This window comes from Sorex fumeus, unplaced genomic scaffold, assembly GCF_029834395.1.
Source record: "Sorex fumeus unplaced genomic scaffold, SorFum_2.1 ptg000039l, whole genome shotgun sequence".
Lineage (NCBI taxonomy): Eukaryota > Metazoa > Chordata > Mammalia > Eulipotyphla > Soricidae > Sorex > Sorex fumeus.
Window position 1 is genome coordinate 33974370 of NW_026606096.1, and position 20647 is coordinate 33995016.

General features: G+C 42.4%; 1 protein-coding gene across 1 annotated transcript in view; it reads right to left on the minus strand.

Annotated features, from left to right (window-relative positions):
• Window positions 1–20647, minus strand: part of HHIP (hedgehog interacting protein) — an 85725-nt gene that overhangs the window by 16888 nt on the left and 48190 nt on the right. The window contains exons 5-10 of the mRNA XM_056119083.1: window positions 13638–13789; window positions 13092–13265; window positions 12346–12489; window positions 7111–7232; window positions 4409–4532; window positions 3245–3375 (exon numbers count right to left, since the gene is read on the minus strand). Of these exons, the coding sequence (XP_055975058.1) occupies window positions 3245–3375; window positions 4409–4532; window positions 7111–7232; window positions 12346–12489; window positions 13092–13265; window positions 13638–13789 (847 nt within the window). The remainder of the gene's footprint in view (window positions 1–3244; window positions 3376–4408; window positions 4533–7110; window positions 7233–12345; window positions 12490–13091; window positions 13266–13637; window positions 13790–20647) is intronic.

The following is a 20647-nucleotide window of genomic DNA, read 5'->3' on the forward strand; positions in this document are numbered from 1 at the left end:
TATCCCACCCACACGGGCAGAGCCTGGCAAGGTCCCCATGATGTATCCAATATGCCAAAAACAGTAACGATAACAGTTTTCATTCCCCTGACCCTGGAAGAGCCTCCAATCATTGGAAAAGATGAGTAAGGAGAGGCTGCTAAAATCTCAGGGCTGGAAGGAATAGAGATGTTACTGGTGCCCACTCGGGTAAATTCACAGTGATACAGCGATAGAGTGACAGCTCCTGTTTCAGGTGCCAACAACGTCATGCTCTTCCACTCTAGATTCCTGTCTCAACTCCTGCCCAATTCTCTGTGTCTCAGCATTTGTCCGGCTTCCATTCTTGAGTTCCTCTTTCCATAAATCTCCACGAGGGTGACTTTCCTCTTGCCTTCAAGTCCTTGTTGAAATATCTTCCCTGACCGCGCTATTTAAATCACATTTTTCTGAAGCTTGCCCAATCGCTTTGCCTCCTCCTCACTAGATTTTACTCCAAAGGATTTTACTACCCATAAGCAATATTTATATTTGTAAATACATACTACAGCTACATAAATCTGTGCGTTTCTCCAACCCCTAAGACAGAACTCTGCAAGAACAAATACTCAATAAATATCTGCTGCTGAGTGTGTTGCAGGCAGGTTTTTATCTTTATTGTGCTTAAAGAGCAAATGGGAATATTTAGTTACCACGTTCTGTTTAACTGAGGCCACACAGAATTGATGCAGTTCTCCTTCTTAATGTTTTTGTTCTAAATTAAAATAAAACAAATATTTGAACGAGTGGCACCCTGACCTGGATTTTTTTACTTCCTACTTGACCTCTCTAATTCAAGCTCTGCTCCTGATGAAGAAATGCGACAGGGGGATTTCAGAGGGAACCACTCTTGTTAATTACCACTACATCCATATAATTCAATATATGGAATGGATCACATGAATAGGGACTTATAACCTATATTTATGATTATATGTTTATAGGACTTTAAAATATATATTTGGTTCTCATTCATGAAATAGTCTTTGATATAGTCTATATTTCTTTATTTCACTTTATAATTATATATTAAGCACAGATGACTGCCTTCTGACTTCTGAAAATGATGTAATGGAATTCACACACATACACACACATAAACTCAGATATAACAGAAAAAATAAAAATAAAGTTAAAAGGCAAAGAAATGTAAAAGGTCAGTATTTCACCAAGTACTTAATACAATTCACCTGGTTTATTCCTTAAAGCAGGCACATCCTGATTTCACATTATTAAGAAACACACCCAGACGAAAACAGACTCCCAAAACTTTTTGTTTCCGAAAGACAAAAATGTAGTCATTTAAAAAATATGATTCTTAGCTAGTAATATACCTAACAGTTTTATATGGAAGTATATTTCTTTCTTACAATAAAATACCCATGATGTTATAAATCCATACAGTATGGATTTTGTATGTTTCATTTCCAACATCGGGTTGAGTGTAGACAGGCTTGTATATTTTCACCAATGGTAGTGATACTGATAGGATTATGGAGGTGAGTCATTTGTAGTAAAGTTCAAGGAAATCAAAATAATTCAGCACAACATCTAATCGCCTCTAACTTTGCAACCAGAAACTTAATTTTAATTTGTATTTTAAAATCAGAGTTTTCCAATGAAATTTAAGTCATATTACAGAGGATTTAAGTGAGCAAATTTATCATTCTGGTTCCTCCCAATGGGGTAGGAGGATAGTACAGAAAAATAAATTTTTAAATGCTTTCAGTGCTGCATAAAAAAAGGGAGATTGGACCTCTCTTTTTCAAAAGAGTGTATTCCCAGAGCTCTGTAATATACCTTTTATTTCAGGAATCTCGTGAGGTCCTTGCTAACCCAGGTGAACACATGGACTATTTCAGGGAATTCTCCACTGAAGCAGGAAAACCACATCCATACGGTTGGTGGAAATATTCCTCTTTGAATGAGAAACATGATTTTTTTCTTAGAACCTGGAAACTCATCTCTGAGTGTAATGAGTATGGAACCATGGTTTGTTTGACTATTACTCTAACGGGAGTCACTTTGAAAAGCTTCTCATCTCTATAATTTAAAATGTGTAGCATTTCCATTCTTGGGAAGGGGTGTCAGATTTCAATGTCAACTTTAAAAAAAATAAAGACTCTTTCATTGAGATAAGATTGTGCTTTTTAAGGCCACAGATGTCATAGAGGGTTATTTTCACACTTCTGCAAAATGCACACTGTCTTCAATGAAAAAGCACAATATTCTTCCAACACAGTCCACCGACCCATCCCTACTTGAACCCCCACTTCCCACAGGTAACCTCAGTTCTGTGGACAGAATCTATGTGTTTATAAAAAACGTTTCGGGGGGGGGTGTTGGAAAGATAGAACAATGGGTAGGGTGCTTGCCTTGCACTCAGCTGACCCGGGTTTAATCCCTGATATATCTCAAATGGTTCCCTGAGCACTGCCAGGAGTCTGCTTCGTGCAGAGTTAGGAGTAAACCCTGAGTATTTCCGGGTGTATCCCCCCAAACAAATAAACACACAAACAGAAACAATTTTTTTTGTTTTTAATTTTTGTGGTGCCAGGGATTGAACCCAGAATCTCATATATGAAAGGTGAGAGCTCTGTCTGAGCTATTTTCTCAGCTGAAGTTCATTTGACTTGGCTTTGCCAGTGAAATAGCATATACCAGGATAGCATATAATAACAACACATTATGTTGTGGGATCATCAACTGGATCGTAAGTGAGAAAAGAATTTCTATTCTGTTGGAAAGGGATCGATATACTTTGTTCTAAAGGAACCATAAACTCAGTTTCATGCCACATGGGAAGAACAGAGTAACTGAGGAAAACAGGGTTAGGTGAGATCCACATTGCATTTAACAAACTTATCCCAAGAGACATAGATAGGTGCAAAATGTTCAATAAAATATAGAAACAAATGATCCAGCTCCATCAAAATCTGTAGATACTTAAGATGCTTTCTCTTTGCGACTCAAAAATTCTCTTTTATTCTTACCTCTCCTTCCCCCCTGTGTCGCTCTTATATTTCGGGAGTGGAGATAAGATATAAGGAACACCAGGGAATAGCTACAAGGGGAGACAGGGGGACCCTCTTTTATTTCTGCAATACATCTTTGCTGGACGTTACATTTTCAATCAATAGAAGGTGAGACCGTTAGACTACTTATTTAGGACAGAAGATCAAGCCCCTTGGGAGAGGGAAGCAAACAGAAAGAGTCTGTACAGTACCTAATTCATCTTCTCCAAATCCCAATATATGGCCCGAAAGGTGACCTCGACAGGAACCACTGCTGCCGAGACAAAGTGGCTTTTCTTGCCACTGCTTGCTCACGGGACTTTGCTGGAGAGTCAAGAAATTCCTACAACAGAAGGATATCATAGACCTCCAGTGAAAATTCAGGAAGACAATAACATGTTGAAAATGAAACTCACAAGCACAGAGTGCCATGCCATGGACCTGGCTTCGAAAAGGAAAAAAGATGTTAGCTCATAATGGGGGTCGACACTGGAATTCCCACGGGGAAGAAAAGGGCTTAAACACCATGTTTCATTTGGAGGGAGGCTCTCAAAGTCCCGAGTATGAGAAAAGCCCCCTTCCCACCCTCTCCATCCAGAGAACGATACTTCCTCTCCAAGCCTACACTCCATGCGGTGCTATTTATCAGAAAGAGGGATGGGGGAGATCATGGGATCAACACACTTTTCTAGTCCCTTTGAGCTCCCCACAGATCAACTTCTGACATGGGCCTGAATGCCAGATACTTGGGAAATGAGACTCTCAATTTGGATCTCATCATCATTTCTTCTCATTATCCATAACTTGGCCTCTAAAATTGGGGCTAACAATTTCATTCTGCAGCCTACCTGCCTCTACAGAGAAATTAAGCTCACGTGCCAAAAGTTCCCAAACTCTGGCAAATTCAATCGCAATGCTTAGCTTTCCAAGAAAATTTAATAAAATCCCTACAACTCGTGTTCTGTGACAGCTTTCCAATGAGCCTTTATGCAGGACATCTATGTTAAGGAATAGGGAAGAACCTAGACAATAGAAACCGTCCATCTGAAGACTCCTCTGGCCTTTAAAACAAGTTTAGAAACTTAACTGAACCTGTTCAGAAGATGTCTCTCGGGACTGAAGATGCAGCTGAGCAGTAGAGCTCTTGCCTTCCATTTTAGAGGTTCTAGATTCAATTCCCAACACCAAAATTAAAAAGCATATCGTAGTTCTTTTATTGAAATGCCATACACAGAACAACAACAAAAAAATAATGCCTGTACATCCCAGGCCTGACCTCCAAAGGCCAATAAATACTTGAATACTTCCTGGCAGCCTGCCAATGAATCAACAAACATGTTACTTGGTGTATCAAATTGTGTCAACAGGAAACCTACCCATTCCGATCTCCAAACACATAGCTTCCATACAGTCTTTCAGACTGGCAGCCTCGGTAAACAAATCCACCAACCAAAGGGCCATTACTGAATGGCTTGAATTCTAAAAGTGATGGCTCACTTTCTGGAAAGAAAGAAGCAGAACATTAGATCAAATGAAACATTTCTGCGAGTATAATAATGTAAGTCAAGCAACAGTGATAATAGTCCTTAGGTTTTGTGCTAAAATCTTTACCAAAAGACCAGCCCTTGCTGTAGTTATCTGGTAAAAATAATTATTTCCTTTGCTGGAGTAGTAGAACATTCGAAGAGCTGATAAGAGATTGCAAATGTTGGCTGCTATCATAACTGCCAACTGAGTCTGGATACTTTGGAAGTCATGTTTATCCACTGTAAAACCAAAAAATTCAGGCTGCTATTATAACTGCCAAACAAATCCGGGTACTTTGAAAACTGTGGTTATCTAATTATAAAACCAGGACACTTTAAATAACAGTTAATTTTTAAATTAAATTTACATGAAAGGTCTTTAAAACACATTTTTTTCCAGTGAAAATATTGGCGTGGTGTACAGAATTGTGTGGTTAAAATCATCTACCCCAGGCCAGTGCGTACAGGGGTTCAAGGTGCTTGCTTTGCATGTGGGGAACCCCAGTTTTATACCCAATACCACCTGGTCCCAGCAGCATCTTCGGGTGTGGCCCTTGAGGCTCTTCCTGCACTGGTAAGGTGACCAGAAAATCCCTGGCACTGCAGAGACGGAATAGCACCACATCCTTGGGCCCTCGCACTGGACCCCACTGGCCAAGACCTTCAGGGGGGCCCCAGGGTGTAGAGTTTTGGTTGGGATAAGCAGTAAAACACACAGATACACTCAGACACATAGACACACAAACATACACACAGATACACAAATACACACAGACACACAATCCTTTTGAATTCCATGTATATAACCATGTCAACACATCTCAACAATTCCATGCATGTTATCTTATACTTGAAAACATGCATATCAGCTGCACTGGAAAAGATCTAAAGCCAACTGTGAATTAACTGGTATTCCTCCGTGCCTCAGGTCAGTTATGCTACCATCCACAGGCAGTGTTTCAGGTAGAGACAGAAATTTTAAAGTTCTCTTTCCCCCAGTTTGATGATGGTGAGACCACATCACAAAAGATTTAAAAAGGTAAGTTTTACCAAGTTGGTGCACAGAGGGGCAGCGTTACTGAATGAATAAGGTCTGGACTGCCTGGGTGCCAGTGTGAGCCCTGCCACTCTACACTCAATGACAGTGACCCTTTCTGGGCAGGGACACTGCGTGTCACACAGGCTTGCTCTGTGCACAGAATGAGGGCAGTTGTTCCAGTGCTGACCACACAGGGTGGCATGAAACTTCATGTGGATGGTTGCCAAAGGGGGTAATTTTTGTCAGCTTTATTGGGGCATCATTGACAAATGAAAAGATATATATGGTGTATCATGGTACTATGATGTATGTGTACACAGTGAAAGTATTTCCTGGATAAGCCTCTTGGTTTTTGTACTATGGACCACACTTGGTGATCAGGGGTGTGGCCCTAATCTCATTGGTGCTAGCTCTAGGAGGCCATGCAGTGCAGGGGATCCAACTCAGGGTCCTGTTTATCCAGGTATGTGCTTTCTCTCTCTCTCTCTCTCTCTCTCTCTCTCTCTCTCTCTCTCTCTCTCTCTTCTCTCTTTCTCTCATTTTTTCTGGTTGTTTCAGAAACATAAATGGAGGTCTGTCACTATGCTGACTAGTTTCAGCTAAACCCCAAGTAATGTGCTTACAGAACTTAGTTTAACATACACAGAAGCAAAATGCCATCCAACTAGCGACAGGGAAGACTTAATTCCAAGCCACATTATTTTGTTCCAAATATCTGTAACAAACACACCACACACCTAAAACATAGTGAAATGACTAGATACCACATAGCTGCTTCATTTCAGTGTTAAACAAATATCTCTGATGATTGAGTAAACAGAAGAAGCACTCAACTTAATAACATTAATGTACTATTTCCAGAATCAGTAATATTTAATATGTGGCTTCCTCCAAATATTAAAATTTGGACTTCATTATTATTTTATATGCATCTCTAAACTCTCTGGTAATCACATTATTAAAAAAATATCTCAATGTTCAATTTCCATGCCTTTAGTAAGATGTTTTTACAAGTCTGTGACTTTGTTTTCTCTAAAATAAACACCTTTAAAAATTAAGATTCTTATTTGAAACACATAATTTTCCTATTTGCTGAGACAAGCACACTGGGTATTGAGAAATTTCTTGCCTTTAACACTTGGCTTTTCCTCTGTATATAAGATGTTAAGACAAGTTCTCCTTTATATTTTACACAAATAGAAGTTATTCATCTTGCTTCACAGATGACCAAAATATTAACTGCTAACTCCTGAAGATCCACTAAAATTTTCTGGACCTACAGAGCACCATTCAATCTGTGGGAACGGTAATTAAGCTAATGGAACCTCCTGGGCTTATAAGAGTCCCAGAGCCTTTAAAAAATGAGCAGTTGATGCCCTTACTGCCGTAAGGCCAGTGTTATGATACTTTCCCAAATGCTCACTCTGCAGAAACCCTTTCTCCCTTTAGTTAATTTTCTGAAATAGAACCAAACTCAAACTCAAGCAAAATCAACACATCATAGTCTACTCACCATAATCTTTCCCTTTTATGATCTGTAGGATTCTGGTTGATGATCTGTTCTTTCCATTGGAATCTGAACATAATATGGTTAAATTGTTGTTAATATCAGGGGGGTGTCGGTCCACAGCACATCTGCAGAAACAAAGGGGTGCATCCATTAATTCCTACCAGGATGTCCTCCGTGATCAGGCTGGAGCCCCTGCCAAAGACCCCCTATGGGCTTGGGAAGGCTATGATTGGAAGCTCTAGACAGAGTGGACGTGATCACTGGTTCTGCTCGAGTGCAGAGATCCGTGGAGAATATTTTTACATTTCTCTGGGTGGCTCCCTCCATTCTGAATGTACACAATGAGTTAAAGTGTGTTCGTTTGCTGTTGAATATCACATGCATAATATAACGGGTAACTAAGAACCAGGCACAAGACCAAGTTAAATATACTACACTCCATAAAGAATTAGTTCTGTGTTTCTTACATAGACTCATGATATTCTATGTAATATATGTAGAGAGAATATATATTAAGGCTGCTTGAGAAAAGTAAAGTATGCGCCCCCAATAAACAAAATTATGAGGCTGGAGTGACATTCAGGGGTAAGGTTCTTGCTTTGTACTAGGTCAGCCCAGGTTCAATTCCTGGCACCAGATACCTGAGCACCATGAGGAGTGATCCCTCAGCTCAGAGGCTGAAGTAAACTCTGAATGCAGCTGGATATGGCTACCAAATAAAAAATTAATTAATTAATTAATTAATTAAAAAAATCAAGATGTTTTTCCTCCACCACTGAGAGTATTTCTTGAGAAGACTCCAATTTCATGATCATCTCTAATCAGGGAACAGAATTCACTGCCAACTCCCTGGGTCCTCCTTTTACTCTGCACCCCCCACCCCAACCTCCCGCCCTTCCCACTGTGTTTCTGTGATCTAGTTTAAAGCCATGGATACAAAAGGGGTCATCGCTGATGACAGATTAAATCACAGGACTGCACGCAGGCAGTTTGGGTGGAGTGAAAGATTCAAGTTGAAAAATCTGATTTCTGACGTTCTCCCAACAGTCTCATATTGTCTTTAGTTTTCTCCTCACTGAGATTACTGAGATTCTGGTCCAGAAAATTATTAGACTGGAAGGGGGGGCACTGTTCTGTGTAAGGCATGATGGGTGTAATTCTTGCATCTCCACTCATGAGATGCTATCAACATCAGTCCTTCCCCCGACCCACCAATCCCCTCGAGTGATGCAAACAAAAAAAATGTTTCCAGACGATGCTAGATCCCATTGACAATTGTGGTTTAAGCCCAACAAAATACATTAATGGCATAAAGATCCAACTGTTGGGGCTATTAAATTTACGAAACAATAGACAAATCTGAATAAGCAGATTCTAGGGGCTTCAGAGACATAAGTCATATATAACAATTACTTGAACAACTATCATGAAACAGACTCAAAACACTTTTGGCTCTAACAAGTCCATTCATAATGGAGACACTAGCGCCTGGCTGGCCAAAGATGGGGGAGCTTCTCTGTGACAACAGTCACTGCATTGTCTTCTTGGATTCAATGGTCACAGAACACAATGCCAGGCAGGGAGGGCACAGAGATAGGCTGTGACTTAAAGCAGAATATAAGTTTATGGCAAAAACGCTCCCTCCACTTCTACTTTTCTTTCTTTATTTTTTTAATGAATCAATGTGAGATACAGTTACAGACTTATAAACTTTCGTGATTATGTTTCAGTCATACAATGATAGAGCACCCACCCAACCCTCCACCAGTGCCCATTCTTCACCACCAATGTCCCAGTATCCCTCTTGCCATCGCACCCCTTCCCACCCCTGCCTCTACGGCTCTAAGATTCCCTCTTACTTTGTCTCTCTCTTTGGGTGTTATGGTTTGCAATACAGGTACTAAGTGACCATCATGTTTGGTTCATAGTCTACTTTCAGCATGCATCTCCCATCCTGAGTGAGCCCTCTAACCATCGTTTACTCAGTGATCCCTTCTCTATGCCAGCTGCCCTTCCCCCCAGCATGTGAGAACAGTTTCCAGCTTCCAAGCCACGGAGTAATCCTCTTGGCCCTTATCTCTACTATATTTAGGTGCTAGTTTCCTGTTATGTTACATTATATTTCACAAATGACTGCAGTCCTTCTATGTCTGTCCCTCTCTTTCTGACTCATTTCACTTAGCATGATACTCTCCATGACCATCCACTTATATGCAAATTTCATGATTTCATCTTTTCTAACAGCTGCACAGTATTCCATTGTGTAGATACACCCAAGTTTCTTTAACCAGTCACCTGTTCTCAGGCACTCGGTTTTTTTTCCAGATTCTGGAAAATAATGCTGCCATAAACATACAAGTACTTCTACTTTTCTTTAGCAGACAGAGAACGTAGAAACCAGCCCAACCAAAGTCAGCCTGTTTCAAGCAAGACAGAGCAAATCTAGTCTCTTGAGAAGCAACTGCTCGCAGCCGTGGAAGGTTCCCCTCGGCTGCATTCCAGGATCTGTTAGCCCTTCCATCCTTTAATTTCTTGTATCCAAAAGACGTGAACTATCTCTGATTGGAATACAACAGGTGAAAACATGTCACTAACCACATGACCAAATCCACCAAGAACAGACATCACCAAGCATGAACTCGAATGTCTACCATGGACACTGGGAGACAGAGAAGAGTTAACACCAGTTCTGGGCAGCTGTAGCACACTGTCATTGGAGAGGCTGCACATGTGTGGGGAAGAAGCTTGCAATGTGGGGGGCGGGGAACACGGGATGACTTTTCCTCTTGCAAAGGGCCAAGTTAATTTGGGAACCTTTGGTTAGAAGGGAGGTACATGGGAAAGCTCTGATAGCGTTGTTTCCAGTTTTCTGTGAAATTGAAAACAGCTCTAAAAAAATTAAAGTCCTTTTAATTTAGAAAAAATGATGAGGTGAATTCAGCTTTCTGAGTATGGCTGAGAAGTAGAAATGAGATCTTAGGTGAAAGATACTATATTCACTGCGTAACTCTCATGGCCTGCTTTTTTATTTTTACTGAATCACCATGAACAACACTTACAAAGCTATCATGTTTGAGTTCCAGTCATATAATGATTGGACACCCATCCCTCCACCAGTGTACATTTTCCACCACCAATGACCCCAGTATCCACCCCCACCACCCCGTGTCCCACCCTTCCTCCTGCCTCTATGGCAGAAAATTTCCCTCTTACTCTCTCTCTACTTATGGGCATTACGGTTTGCAATACCAATAATGAGATTTCATAGCCCTCTCTTTAGTAATACCAGCAGTACCATTTAAAAACTGTAGCCATATATAATTGCACCTTACTTTTTTTTGTCAAAACTGCACATGAAACACCACAATTATGTGGTGACATTAGGCATTTAGTTCAGTTCTCTGTCCCAGGCACTTAAAGAATAAAACAGGCTTTCCTTTTAGCTGATGACTGAGTTAAGCTTCTGGTCTGCTTGTTGAAAATCTTCCTTGGTCTGAAAGTCTTAGAGGAAAGTGTTCCATTAGCTCTCTGCTAGGAGGTTAGAATGTATGGCACAGGCCTCCCAGCATTGCTATTGCCAGGAAAGTGCCTTGTTCTGTGTTTCTGCGCTAGAATCTCCAGGATGAGGGTGCCAGGGAGCGAGGGATGGGGGGAGCGGCCCCATTTCACAGTGCTGTTTGCTGGAGGTATCTGCAAGGGGCTGAGCTGGAGGAATGGAATGTGACTGCTTCCCTCCACATCCTGAACCCACTGTAAGTATTCCCCGTCGCGCAGATTTTAAGATCTGCAGAGATGCCAAAAAGGAAATGAACTGTAGACTTGGACTTTGATGGAGGGGAGATGAAGGGCAGGAGGGATTATAAAAATAAAAAGTTTGAGAAATACTCACCTTGCACATAGTGAACACTCAATAAACATGAAATAGCAATAATAACTTCACTAATAAATGAATGAATGTGGCCCCGTGCCCCTCAGAATGAATAACAGCACAGACTGGGTGAAGCTTTCCATCTAAAATTGCTCCATTCTGCCTCTGAGGATTCTGAAAGGATCCTCACCCCACAAGAGTCTCACTCTACATGATCCTTGGTATCTCTTTTGTTCAAGTCCATGACAGCCAACAGTGCAAACACATTGCTTTAGTATGTATATGTTTGGCCACATTCATTCCTACTCAGGGTCATGCTTGGGGAAACTCCTTTTGGTTCTTGGGGACTCTGTGATGTTGGAGACTGAGCCTGGCCTCCTGTGGGCAAAGCACATGACCCAGCCCACTAAGCTCATAGGCCCTGTCATGTTTTCAAGTTGTTTTTTTTTTAAATAACATATAGCCCAATTCCTCACAAATGGATACTACATCATAGGTTAAGTGAAGCTGTGATAATAAGAATTATAATTTATTTAAGATCCATTAGAAATTCTTGAGGCTGTAGCTGTGTTTCTCTGATGGGTAGAATTCTGTTTAATCACGACAGAAGCTCTTTCATCTTCCCTGAATGGTTGCTCGAACCACCCCTTTTATGGCAGAAGAGAATGAACATTCAGAGAAGTGTGAGGAGGCCCAGGAAAAGGTGGGCCATCTCTCTGAATCACTCAGGTGGCATTTTGAATCATTACACCAGTCCAGTGGTGCTGATCTAAGGATAATCCTCCAGGGCTGGAGCGACAGCACAGCTCACCCTGCATGTGGCTGACCTGACTTGATCCTGGGAACCCCATATGGTTTCCCGAACCTCACCAGGAGTGACGTTGAGCATGGAGCCAGGAGTAAGCCCTGATTCCCAGCTGGGTGTGGTCCCAAGCTCAAATAATAGAAGAACTCATCATCCTAAATGCTATGGCAGGGGCTGGAGCGATAGCACAGCGGGTAGGGTGTTTGCCTTGCACGAGGCCAACCTGGGTTCGATTCCCAGCATCCCACATGGTCCCCCTAGCCCCGCCAGGAATAATTCCTGAGTGCAAAGCCAGGAATAACCCCTGAGCATCACTAGGTATGACCCCAAAAGACAAAATGCTACAGCAATCTCCCCTTCTTCCCCACAACCCCCGCAGAAAACGCTTCTCTTCCTGGTCTCATCATCTGTCCTCTCAGTCAGTGGGGTGAGCGAAACGAGCCAGTGCCATATTAGACAAACAGCCTGGAACCCTGCCCTCACCTGGACACCCTCTTAAAGTCGTCCCCCAGACCCCCAAGGTCCGCCTGGCTTGACAGAAGATGAGAGCACAGGCGTGGCTCACCTGCCTGGATCGTGCAGGCCGTGTGCGAACACCTCGGGGGGCTGGTTGGTGCTGTTGAAGTGCGGGTTGCTCGTGGGGATGGAGTAAGGCACCGTGCACACGTCCGCATCCACGTCCAGCCGCAGCACGGAACCTGTGAAGTCACTGAGGGATCAGAGCACTATGTAAGTATTTCCACCGCTGGCACTCATGGCGATGAAACTGAAGGGGGAAGTGGCGTCTGTGGCTCAAAGACCCGTTCCCCCGTTAAAAAGAAAAAAAATCTCTAAATGCCAGCTGGTGGGACATGAACCCGAGGGATGGTGCCAGGCAGTGGCAGCCTCAGGACCCAGTGCTTTGGGGGCCACTTGACATGCAGCTGAAGCCACGTGGAGCAGAGAACCCCACCAGGAATATGGTTTTGGACCCCTTCCTATAGTGACTTTCAAAAATACTGTACCCACCTACTGTGCAATTCCTCTTTCCTTTATAAACGTGGATGGACCTTGATGCCAGGAGCGAGATGTTTAATCGAGGATGGGGTTGAACTCATACATTCATGACTCTGTCCCCAGTACTGAAAATACTTTAATCTGGGGTCAGGGATGCAGCTCAAGGGGCAGAGCACATTGCTCACACGCTTCAGGCCTGAAGTTTGATCCTTGTGTCCCCTCCCAGCCCAGCGCCCCACAGGCCCCAGGGCAAGAGCCACTGACCCCAAAGCATTTCAATCTCCTGAGATGCTGGCTGGGCTGGGTTTGGTTTACCTTAACCCATCCATCTCTTCCATATCATCCAGTGTGATCATTCCATCGCCGAGAATGATGTACAAAAAGCCATCGGGGCCAAAGAGCAGCTGTCCTCCCAAATGCTTTCTGTGCAGTTCCGCTACTTCCAGAAACACTCTGGCTGTCCTCACATCCACTTGGTGGGGATTTTTTCTGCAGTGGGGAGGAAGCAATACCATCAATTAGAAGATAATACAGGCAGCAGAAGGTCCACACCCTGTGAGGCAAACGCCTTTGCTGTAAATGACCAACTACATGGAGGAAAGGAAAAAGGATTCTGAAAGTCCCTCAGTTTCCACCTTTCAGGATAAGACATCAGACTGAACGAGAGATCTCTTTAGAGGGACAGAATGAAAATGATCATTGGAGCTATTCTCCTCAAAGACATTTAAGGGTTTCAGCAGTGTGAAGACTATGACCTAATCATTAGCACCTTTCGGGCGAATTCTCTGTCATCCCTCAACCAAAACCTATGCAGAGATAACGAGAAAACAGGACAGAAAAAGCCTTGATTGTTTGTGGTACCTGGACACTGTATATTCCACAACCCGAAGGATGTGGTCGTGGGGCCCGATGGCCCAGCGCTCCTGGTTGGTAGTGTAAGACACATACAGCTTTCCATTTTTCTTGTAATTGGGATGGAATGCAAGGCTTAGCAGTCCTCTTTCATCTCCTCCCTGCAGTCAAATGAAAAACACAAAGAATTGTGAAGTTAATTATGTTCTTTATTGTATTTCAACTGGAACCCCCAAAAGAGTCTCTTTCTTTCTTCTGGATAATCTTTTGCCCGCACTCTTTTCTTTTCTTCCTTGCCCAACGCACAAAGAAGGATTATAAAACATTTCCCTTGGCGGAACTCTTTAAGGGTCAGGAACGAGACAATTGTCTTGTGTGGTTATCTCTGCACAGGACCCATACAGGACTTTCTGTCAAGTGATTTGTGTGTGTGTAATCTTGGGACGCTCGAAAGACAAGTTTAAGTGCAGCAGAGAATTCTTTGCCGGGTGACCAGGTTGCTCATAGTTCAGAGACGACAAATCAAAAGACTGATAATCAGCAGTCGCTTCTAATCTAAGTCTCTCAAACCGAAAACAGAGTGTGGGCTGCCAACTCCCACTGTCTTGGCAATATGTTTAGAAAACAGTGAAATTGCTTGTGTAATATGTAAACCTTTGCTTTACCCCGGAGTCATCTATATCAGCCGTCACTATGATGGTGGTCTGCTCTCCATGGCTAGGTAATAAGCAGTTGTGGCCGCGTTGCGTAGTAGAAATGAGGTCGTTTTACATGAATCCCTTCACTGCTTCGTTTTTTTCTTTAGGGAAGCCTAGAGGAATGGGAGGGGTGCTCAGAGCTAAAGGGCGGGGGGTGTTGGGGCTGAGAGGAATGTTGGTGAGCAAAAGAAAAGCAAGCCCCCAACAACTTTCTTTTGTTATTATATGAATGTCAAGGATTTGTATACATTCAGCATGCCAAATGCTGTAACAATTAAAACATCATCGTGTTCTCAAATAGAAAGGCATTTTATCTTTATTTTCTGCTAATTCAGCTTGAGGAAATTCAATAGGGTCTTAGCATTTGCTTTATCCCACAAGTAGTCTAGGAATTTCTATAATGAAATCCAAGGATCTAAAATTATCTAGATCGGAGACTTGAAAGTTCATATCCAAGTAGCCAGAGAGCAACTTCCTTTACAGGCACTACAGGGGAAAAACTTGACCCAGAAATTCAGCGTTGTGCATGCATCCTCTATTCGCTCTCTCATTAAACTCCTCATCTCCATCGGCCCAAAGCTGAGCCTCTTCAGCAAGGAGGGAAAGCAGTTTCTTCACAGGGTTCTGTTCAATAATGAAATACTCACATGCCTTTTGTGCCGGATAAAGTGTTGCCAGCAGGGCAGACAATTGTTGGTCATCTTGGTTCAATGTTGATTTGAGCATTTTAGACATGAGGCTAGCGGGATTGGGGACAAACTGCTTTCAGATGCTACCACCCAAAGGGCAAAACATCCAAACTTTAATAATATTTTTATGAAAGGGTACAAATCTCCCAGAATAACCAACTTGTTATTCAAAAGGGAAAAAAATCTGCCTCTTAAATTTCCTATCACTGTATGCTTAATTTTAATCAAAAAAGTAAGCTTGTTAAACTACAAGATTCCAGGAATCATTATACTGCATGAACAAGTCTCTATTTGGAGGATTATTTTGTTATGCCTTTAATAATAATTTAATTTAATAAAGTGAGGTTGCCATGTTTCTTCTTCTATCTTCCACCAAAACAGTACTTTTTTGTCTCTCTTGAGATTTTGAAAGCTGGGATGGGTAATGACCATTTGCTTGCAGAAAAAGCTATTGCAGACTTAAGTCTCCTTGACAGATGGAGAAGGGGACCTCGGATGGGATTTAGTTTGTGATTAATTCCTCTTCGAAATATATTTCCCTGTGAAGCCGTGAGTGCAGGGTAAACCCTGCCTGCCCACTTCACAAATGTTTGTGTTCTACTCTAAGGAGCTTTGGCTGAAAGCAGTTCTTTTGTAGTTTTTAATTGAATCATCTGCAATACAATTTGAGTTGGAGAGCCACAAGTTTTATAACTGTGCTGCTGGATGTTTGGGAATTAGGAAAAGTTGCATTTGGGCACTGTAGAAAGACAGCTGGGAAAAGAGATTTAAGCAAATCCTAAACAGAAGCCCACCATTCATTTGGAAGAATCATCTAGTCCCCAGTGGCTCTGTGAGTATCCCTGACATTTATTCAGGGGCCAAATGTGGAAACAGAAAGAGACATGGGAGAAGCAAGGAAATAATACAAGAGTAATTAATTGGGGCAGTGGGGAACGGAGAAACCAATAAGTCTCCAGGTTAGAGGGTTTACATTTGCTTGATCATCCTATGATTTCATGATTTTTTTTCCAAACTCAACTTTCAGGAGCAAAGTGGTGTGTTTGGTTTAGAAACAGGACTAATTAATTGCTCAGATATATCCGAGAAAAAATACTCACTTTCTAAACTATGTTGATGAAAAAAATAAGATTCAACATATTCTTTAAAAGCTGAGTGTACCTCTGGAGCTTTGAAGTCATCTGTTTTAAAAGAGCTGCTCAAAGTTCAGGTTTGAAAGAAGGGACCCATCTTAGCTGTCAGGAGACTAAAGGAATCAGAAGCTCAGACTGACCTTGAACAAGCCTTCGGAATTTGGCTGTCTGTATAAAACATGTTTCTGAAAATTATATTCACGTCATCCATTTAAAGGAGTATAAAATCATGATTTTTCCTCTCCCACTCAAACCTATCTTGGATGTGGGAGTTACTTTCTGAGATGTATTTGGAGAAGTCGGTTGCTTAACCATTGAAGGATTTGACTTTGGCCATGATGGGGCAAAGCCACGGACTAGAAATAGGACCAGGTCAGATTGCTTCTGTAGAATCCTTGGCAGAACACTGGGTCACCCTGACCAGAGAGCCTGGTAGGCTTATCTGCCTGGTTTCTCATCTTCCTGCCAAGCAGCTCTGCCCCTGCACCCAGATCAAACTCTGGACTGACCATCTCATCCTGTGTATTGGAGTCCTGAACCCAGGCTCTGAGACAGAACCACCCTTGTGACATACTTAGTTTACTTCCTGATGCTTCCATCCATTCTTCCTCGCTGCATGTAGCTTTATGGAATTAAAACCATGCATTTCATGAAACTAATATCCAAGGCTGGGAAAAACAGGGGCTAGGAGGACTGGTCAATGGTTGGAAGCTTGCCACAATTGTGTGTGGGGTGAAAGGCTGCTAGGATAGAAAAGGGACCAGCATGACAATAATAGTTAGAAATAACCACTCTGGACAAGAACTGAGTGTTGGAAGTAGGTAAAGGGATATACATGATAATCTTTCAGTATCTGTATTGCAGACCATAATGCAGGGAGGGGGAGAGAGAGAGAGAGAGAGAGAGAGAGAGAGAGAGAGAGAGAGAGAGAAAGTGTCTGCCATAGAGGTGGGGGTGGGTGGGAGGGAAACTGGGGACATTTGTGGTGGGAAATGTAGACTGGTGAAGGGATGGGTGTTGGAACACTATATGACTAAAACCCAGTCATGAACAACTTTGCAACTGTGTTTCAATTAAAAAAATACAATAAAAACCAATAAAATCTCTGATTTTTGAACTGTTCCAAGTAAACATCTGGGGGAGAATGAACCTCCAAGTAATTGGCTGAGCCCAGCTAGCTGAAAAAGAAGGTCAAATGGAAGCTACACCTTCCAAAAGACTCCGAATTCTATCACTGTACATCTGAAAACCTTTAACCAATGTCCAAAATGTTTGTTCTTAGCCATATGGAAAGTGACTGGTCCAAATACTCAGATTATGCCTTGTACTTTGTTATTAATGGTGAACTCTGGGTAAACGGTGCGCTTTCAGGCATGCCCTCACTGCGACAGCCAAGCAGACTATGCACCGACCATACAAAGAGGCTTCAGGGTCACTTCTGTTTGGTTCACACTCATTTCCTTAAGCCCTTCCTGCAGTCTCACCTCAGTATCATAAGCTTCCAGGAGACTTTTTATTTAATGCACCCTCCAAGCACCAATGACTGCACTAAATCATGTAACTGAGTGATATGGAAAAAAATATTTCCCTGAGTCTGGAACCCTGAGACTGACCCGCTTGGGAGTAAACCCTAAAAATCTCCTCCTCAGGCATGTTACCCAGGAGTCACCACTCCGAGGACTTTCGAGCTGTCAGTTAACCTTTGGGAACAATTTCAGAATCAACAGATAAGACAGAGCTCCCCGCCCCGACTCCCAAAGTAAAAGTAAAGGCCCTCCCGTTGATCATCGATTTGCTCGAGCGGGCACAGTAACGTCTCCATTGGAGACTTTGTTGTTACTGTGTCTGGCATATCGAATACTCTCGGTAGCTTGCTGGGCTCTCCGAGAGGGGCGGAGGAATCGAACTCGGGTCGGCCATGTTGGCTGCGTGCAAGGCAGACGCCCTACCTGCTGTGCTATCGCTCCAGCCCACTCCCAAATCACCCCCAAAAGAGTACCCAAACCATTCCCAAATCACCCCCAAAAGAGTACTGATGTCTTTAAATATAAGATCCTATCTAGTCCTCGAGCTTTGGAATAGTTTTCTAGTGAAGAGATCACAACTTGAACCAGATGCTAGAAATATTCCTCCACTTGGAAGGATATCGAACACCCAGCTGACAAAAAGATACAACCAAGGGTAACAGTAATGCCAGTTTTGGAGGGGAGATTGGGCCACACCAAGACAACCTCAAGACAAACTCGAGGCTTACTCGTGACTCAGTCCTGGTAGTGTTAGAGATCAAACCAGGGCCAGCCAGGTGTATGACAAGCATCTTAACCCCTGTACTAGGTCCCTGGTCTCTGATATTACTTCTAAAGAGAAAAGGTAATTTATTGTGATATTATTTAATTTATTTATTTATTGCTTTTTTCGGGGTCACACCTTGCAATACACAGGGGTTGCTCCTGGTTCATGTACTCTGGAATTACTCCTGGTTATGCTTGGGAGACCACATGGTATGCTGGGAATCGAACCCGGGTCAGGCCGCGTGCAAGGCAAATGCCCTACCCGCTGTGCTATCACTCCAGCCCTGGGATATTATTTTAAAGAAAACACTTCCTACAAACTTTCAGTGTCCCTACAATTCTTTTCTTTCCACCTCCAATTTCTGACTTCTTTAAAATTTGCTTTACTGTTGACTTGTATATTTTCGGAATCTTGTATATTTGTATATTGAAAGATCTGGGCAACACTGACCTGGAAGCAACATTTCTTTCAGTGACCTTTTGGCGGCAAATAACTAACCTTGTTAGTCTAGTACATAACTATCTGGGATCAATAAAACAAAAGAATGCCAATTAAAGTCACAGTGCTATGGAAATAGATTCCTGTTCTCACCTTATTCTCAAAAAAAGCCTGCAGTTTATTCAGCAAATGTTTATGGACTATTGAGTAGGAATCAGGGAACAGGATTGGCACTCGGAAGAAGAGTGTGAATGAGAAGCAAGCTTTGCCCTCCAGTAACCAACAAAGTGAGTTTCCTGTCGGTCCATTCCAACCACATTGCTTCATGATGGTGATGTTTAAGGGGGAGGAGAGCCAGGGAGTTAAGCAATAAATATTACACTATTAGAAATGTACATGCACCCTTCCACCAAAAGTCAAAGAGAATAAATAAACTTTCTTTGACAGAAAGCTAATTATTATATTTGCACCTAAGGTTTCTCTAATCTAAAACCTGGCAATGAAAGGGAAAAGCCTAGGCTACATAAAAACTAAACTGTAGGACAAATTTAGACAGCGTGACTGCCAACAATTAAGTGCATCTTCTTCTGATTTACATGTACATGACTGAGCCAAAGGGTTACAAATGAAGTCCTCCAATTGAATTCTTTTTCCCTTTTCTTCCTCTCTCTCTTTCCCTCTACCCTCTTCTCTCTCTCTCTCTCTCTCTCTCTCTCTCTCTCTCTCTCTCTCTCTCTCTCTCTCTTCTTTTTGAGTTCTGGGGCCAGACCCAGTGGTACCCAAAGTTGTGGGTTCTGTGCTCAGGGATCACTTCAGGCAGGGCTCGGGGGACTGTACATGGTGCCAGGGATTTAATTCCGGTCAGCTGTCTGTAAAGTAAGTACTACACTGTCTCTCTAGCCCAAGAATTCTTTTGCTCTCGGTTATGATGGATCTTCTGAAAAATCATCACAATAACGGAGCAGCAGCATTTAAAATTCTCTGTATTCTACACTTTCATGATGAGGCAAGGGATCATATGTCCTGGGATCCACAAGTGTATTTTTGCTAACACACATCAGGAAAGGAACAAGAGGATCTGGGGAACAACCTGAGTCCCTTTGAAAAATGTTGTTTCTCTTAGACTGGAACTTCTGCTGTTCCAAAATGAGCTATTTGAGAACCGTCCATTCAAAGACAATAAGGCTGTATTTGTTCTACTGCTGCTGTAGAAAATGACCGCAAATACAGTGGTGGGCAACAACACAAATACATTATTTTAAATTCTGTAGGTCGGGGTCTGGAACAAGAATATAGTGGTTAAGTCACTTGCCTTGCACATAGTTGACCCAGATTCAATCCCCAGCATCCCATATGGTCCCCCAAATCTGCCAGGAGGTGATCCCTGAGGACAGAGCCAGGATTAAGTCCTGAGCACAACCAGATGTGCCCCCCCCAAAAAAATCCTCTAGGTCAGAATCTAACATAGGTCTCACTCAATGTGCTTTCTGGAGGCACGAGGTCACAAATGTTTACTTCTGGGTCCTCTTTAGCTTCCAGAAATCACTTTGTATTCTTTGGTGTGTGTCTTCCTTCTTCATTCTTTAAAGACAGCAGAAATGGGTTGAATTCTATTATTATACCATGCAGACCTCCTCTGCTGCCTCTTCCATGTTTAAGACTGTAGCGACACAGTGCTCGCAGATAATGCAGAATAACCTCCTTATATGCTGGTTAGCGATGAGAATTCCTTTCTGCCATGTCCTAAACATGTACCCAGGTTAGAAAGA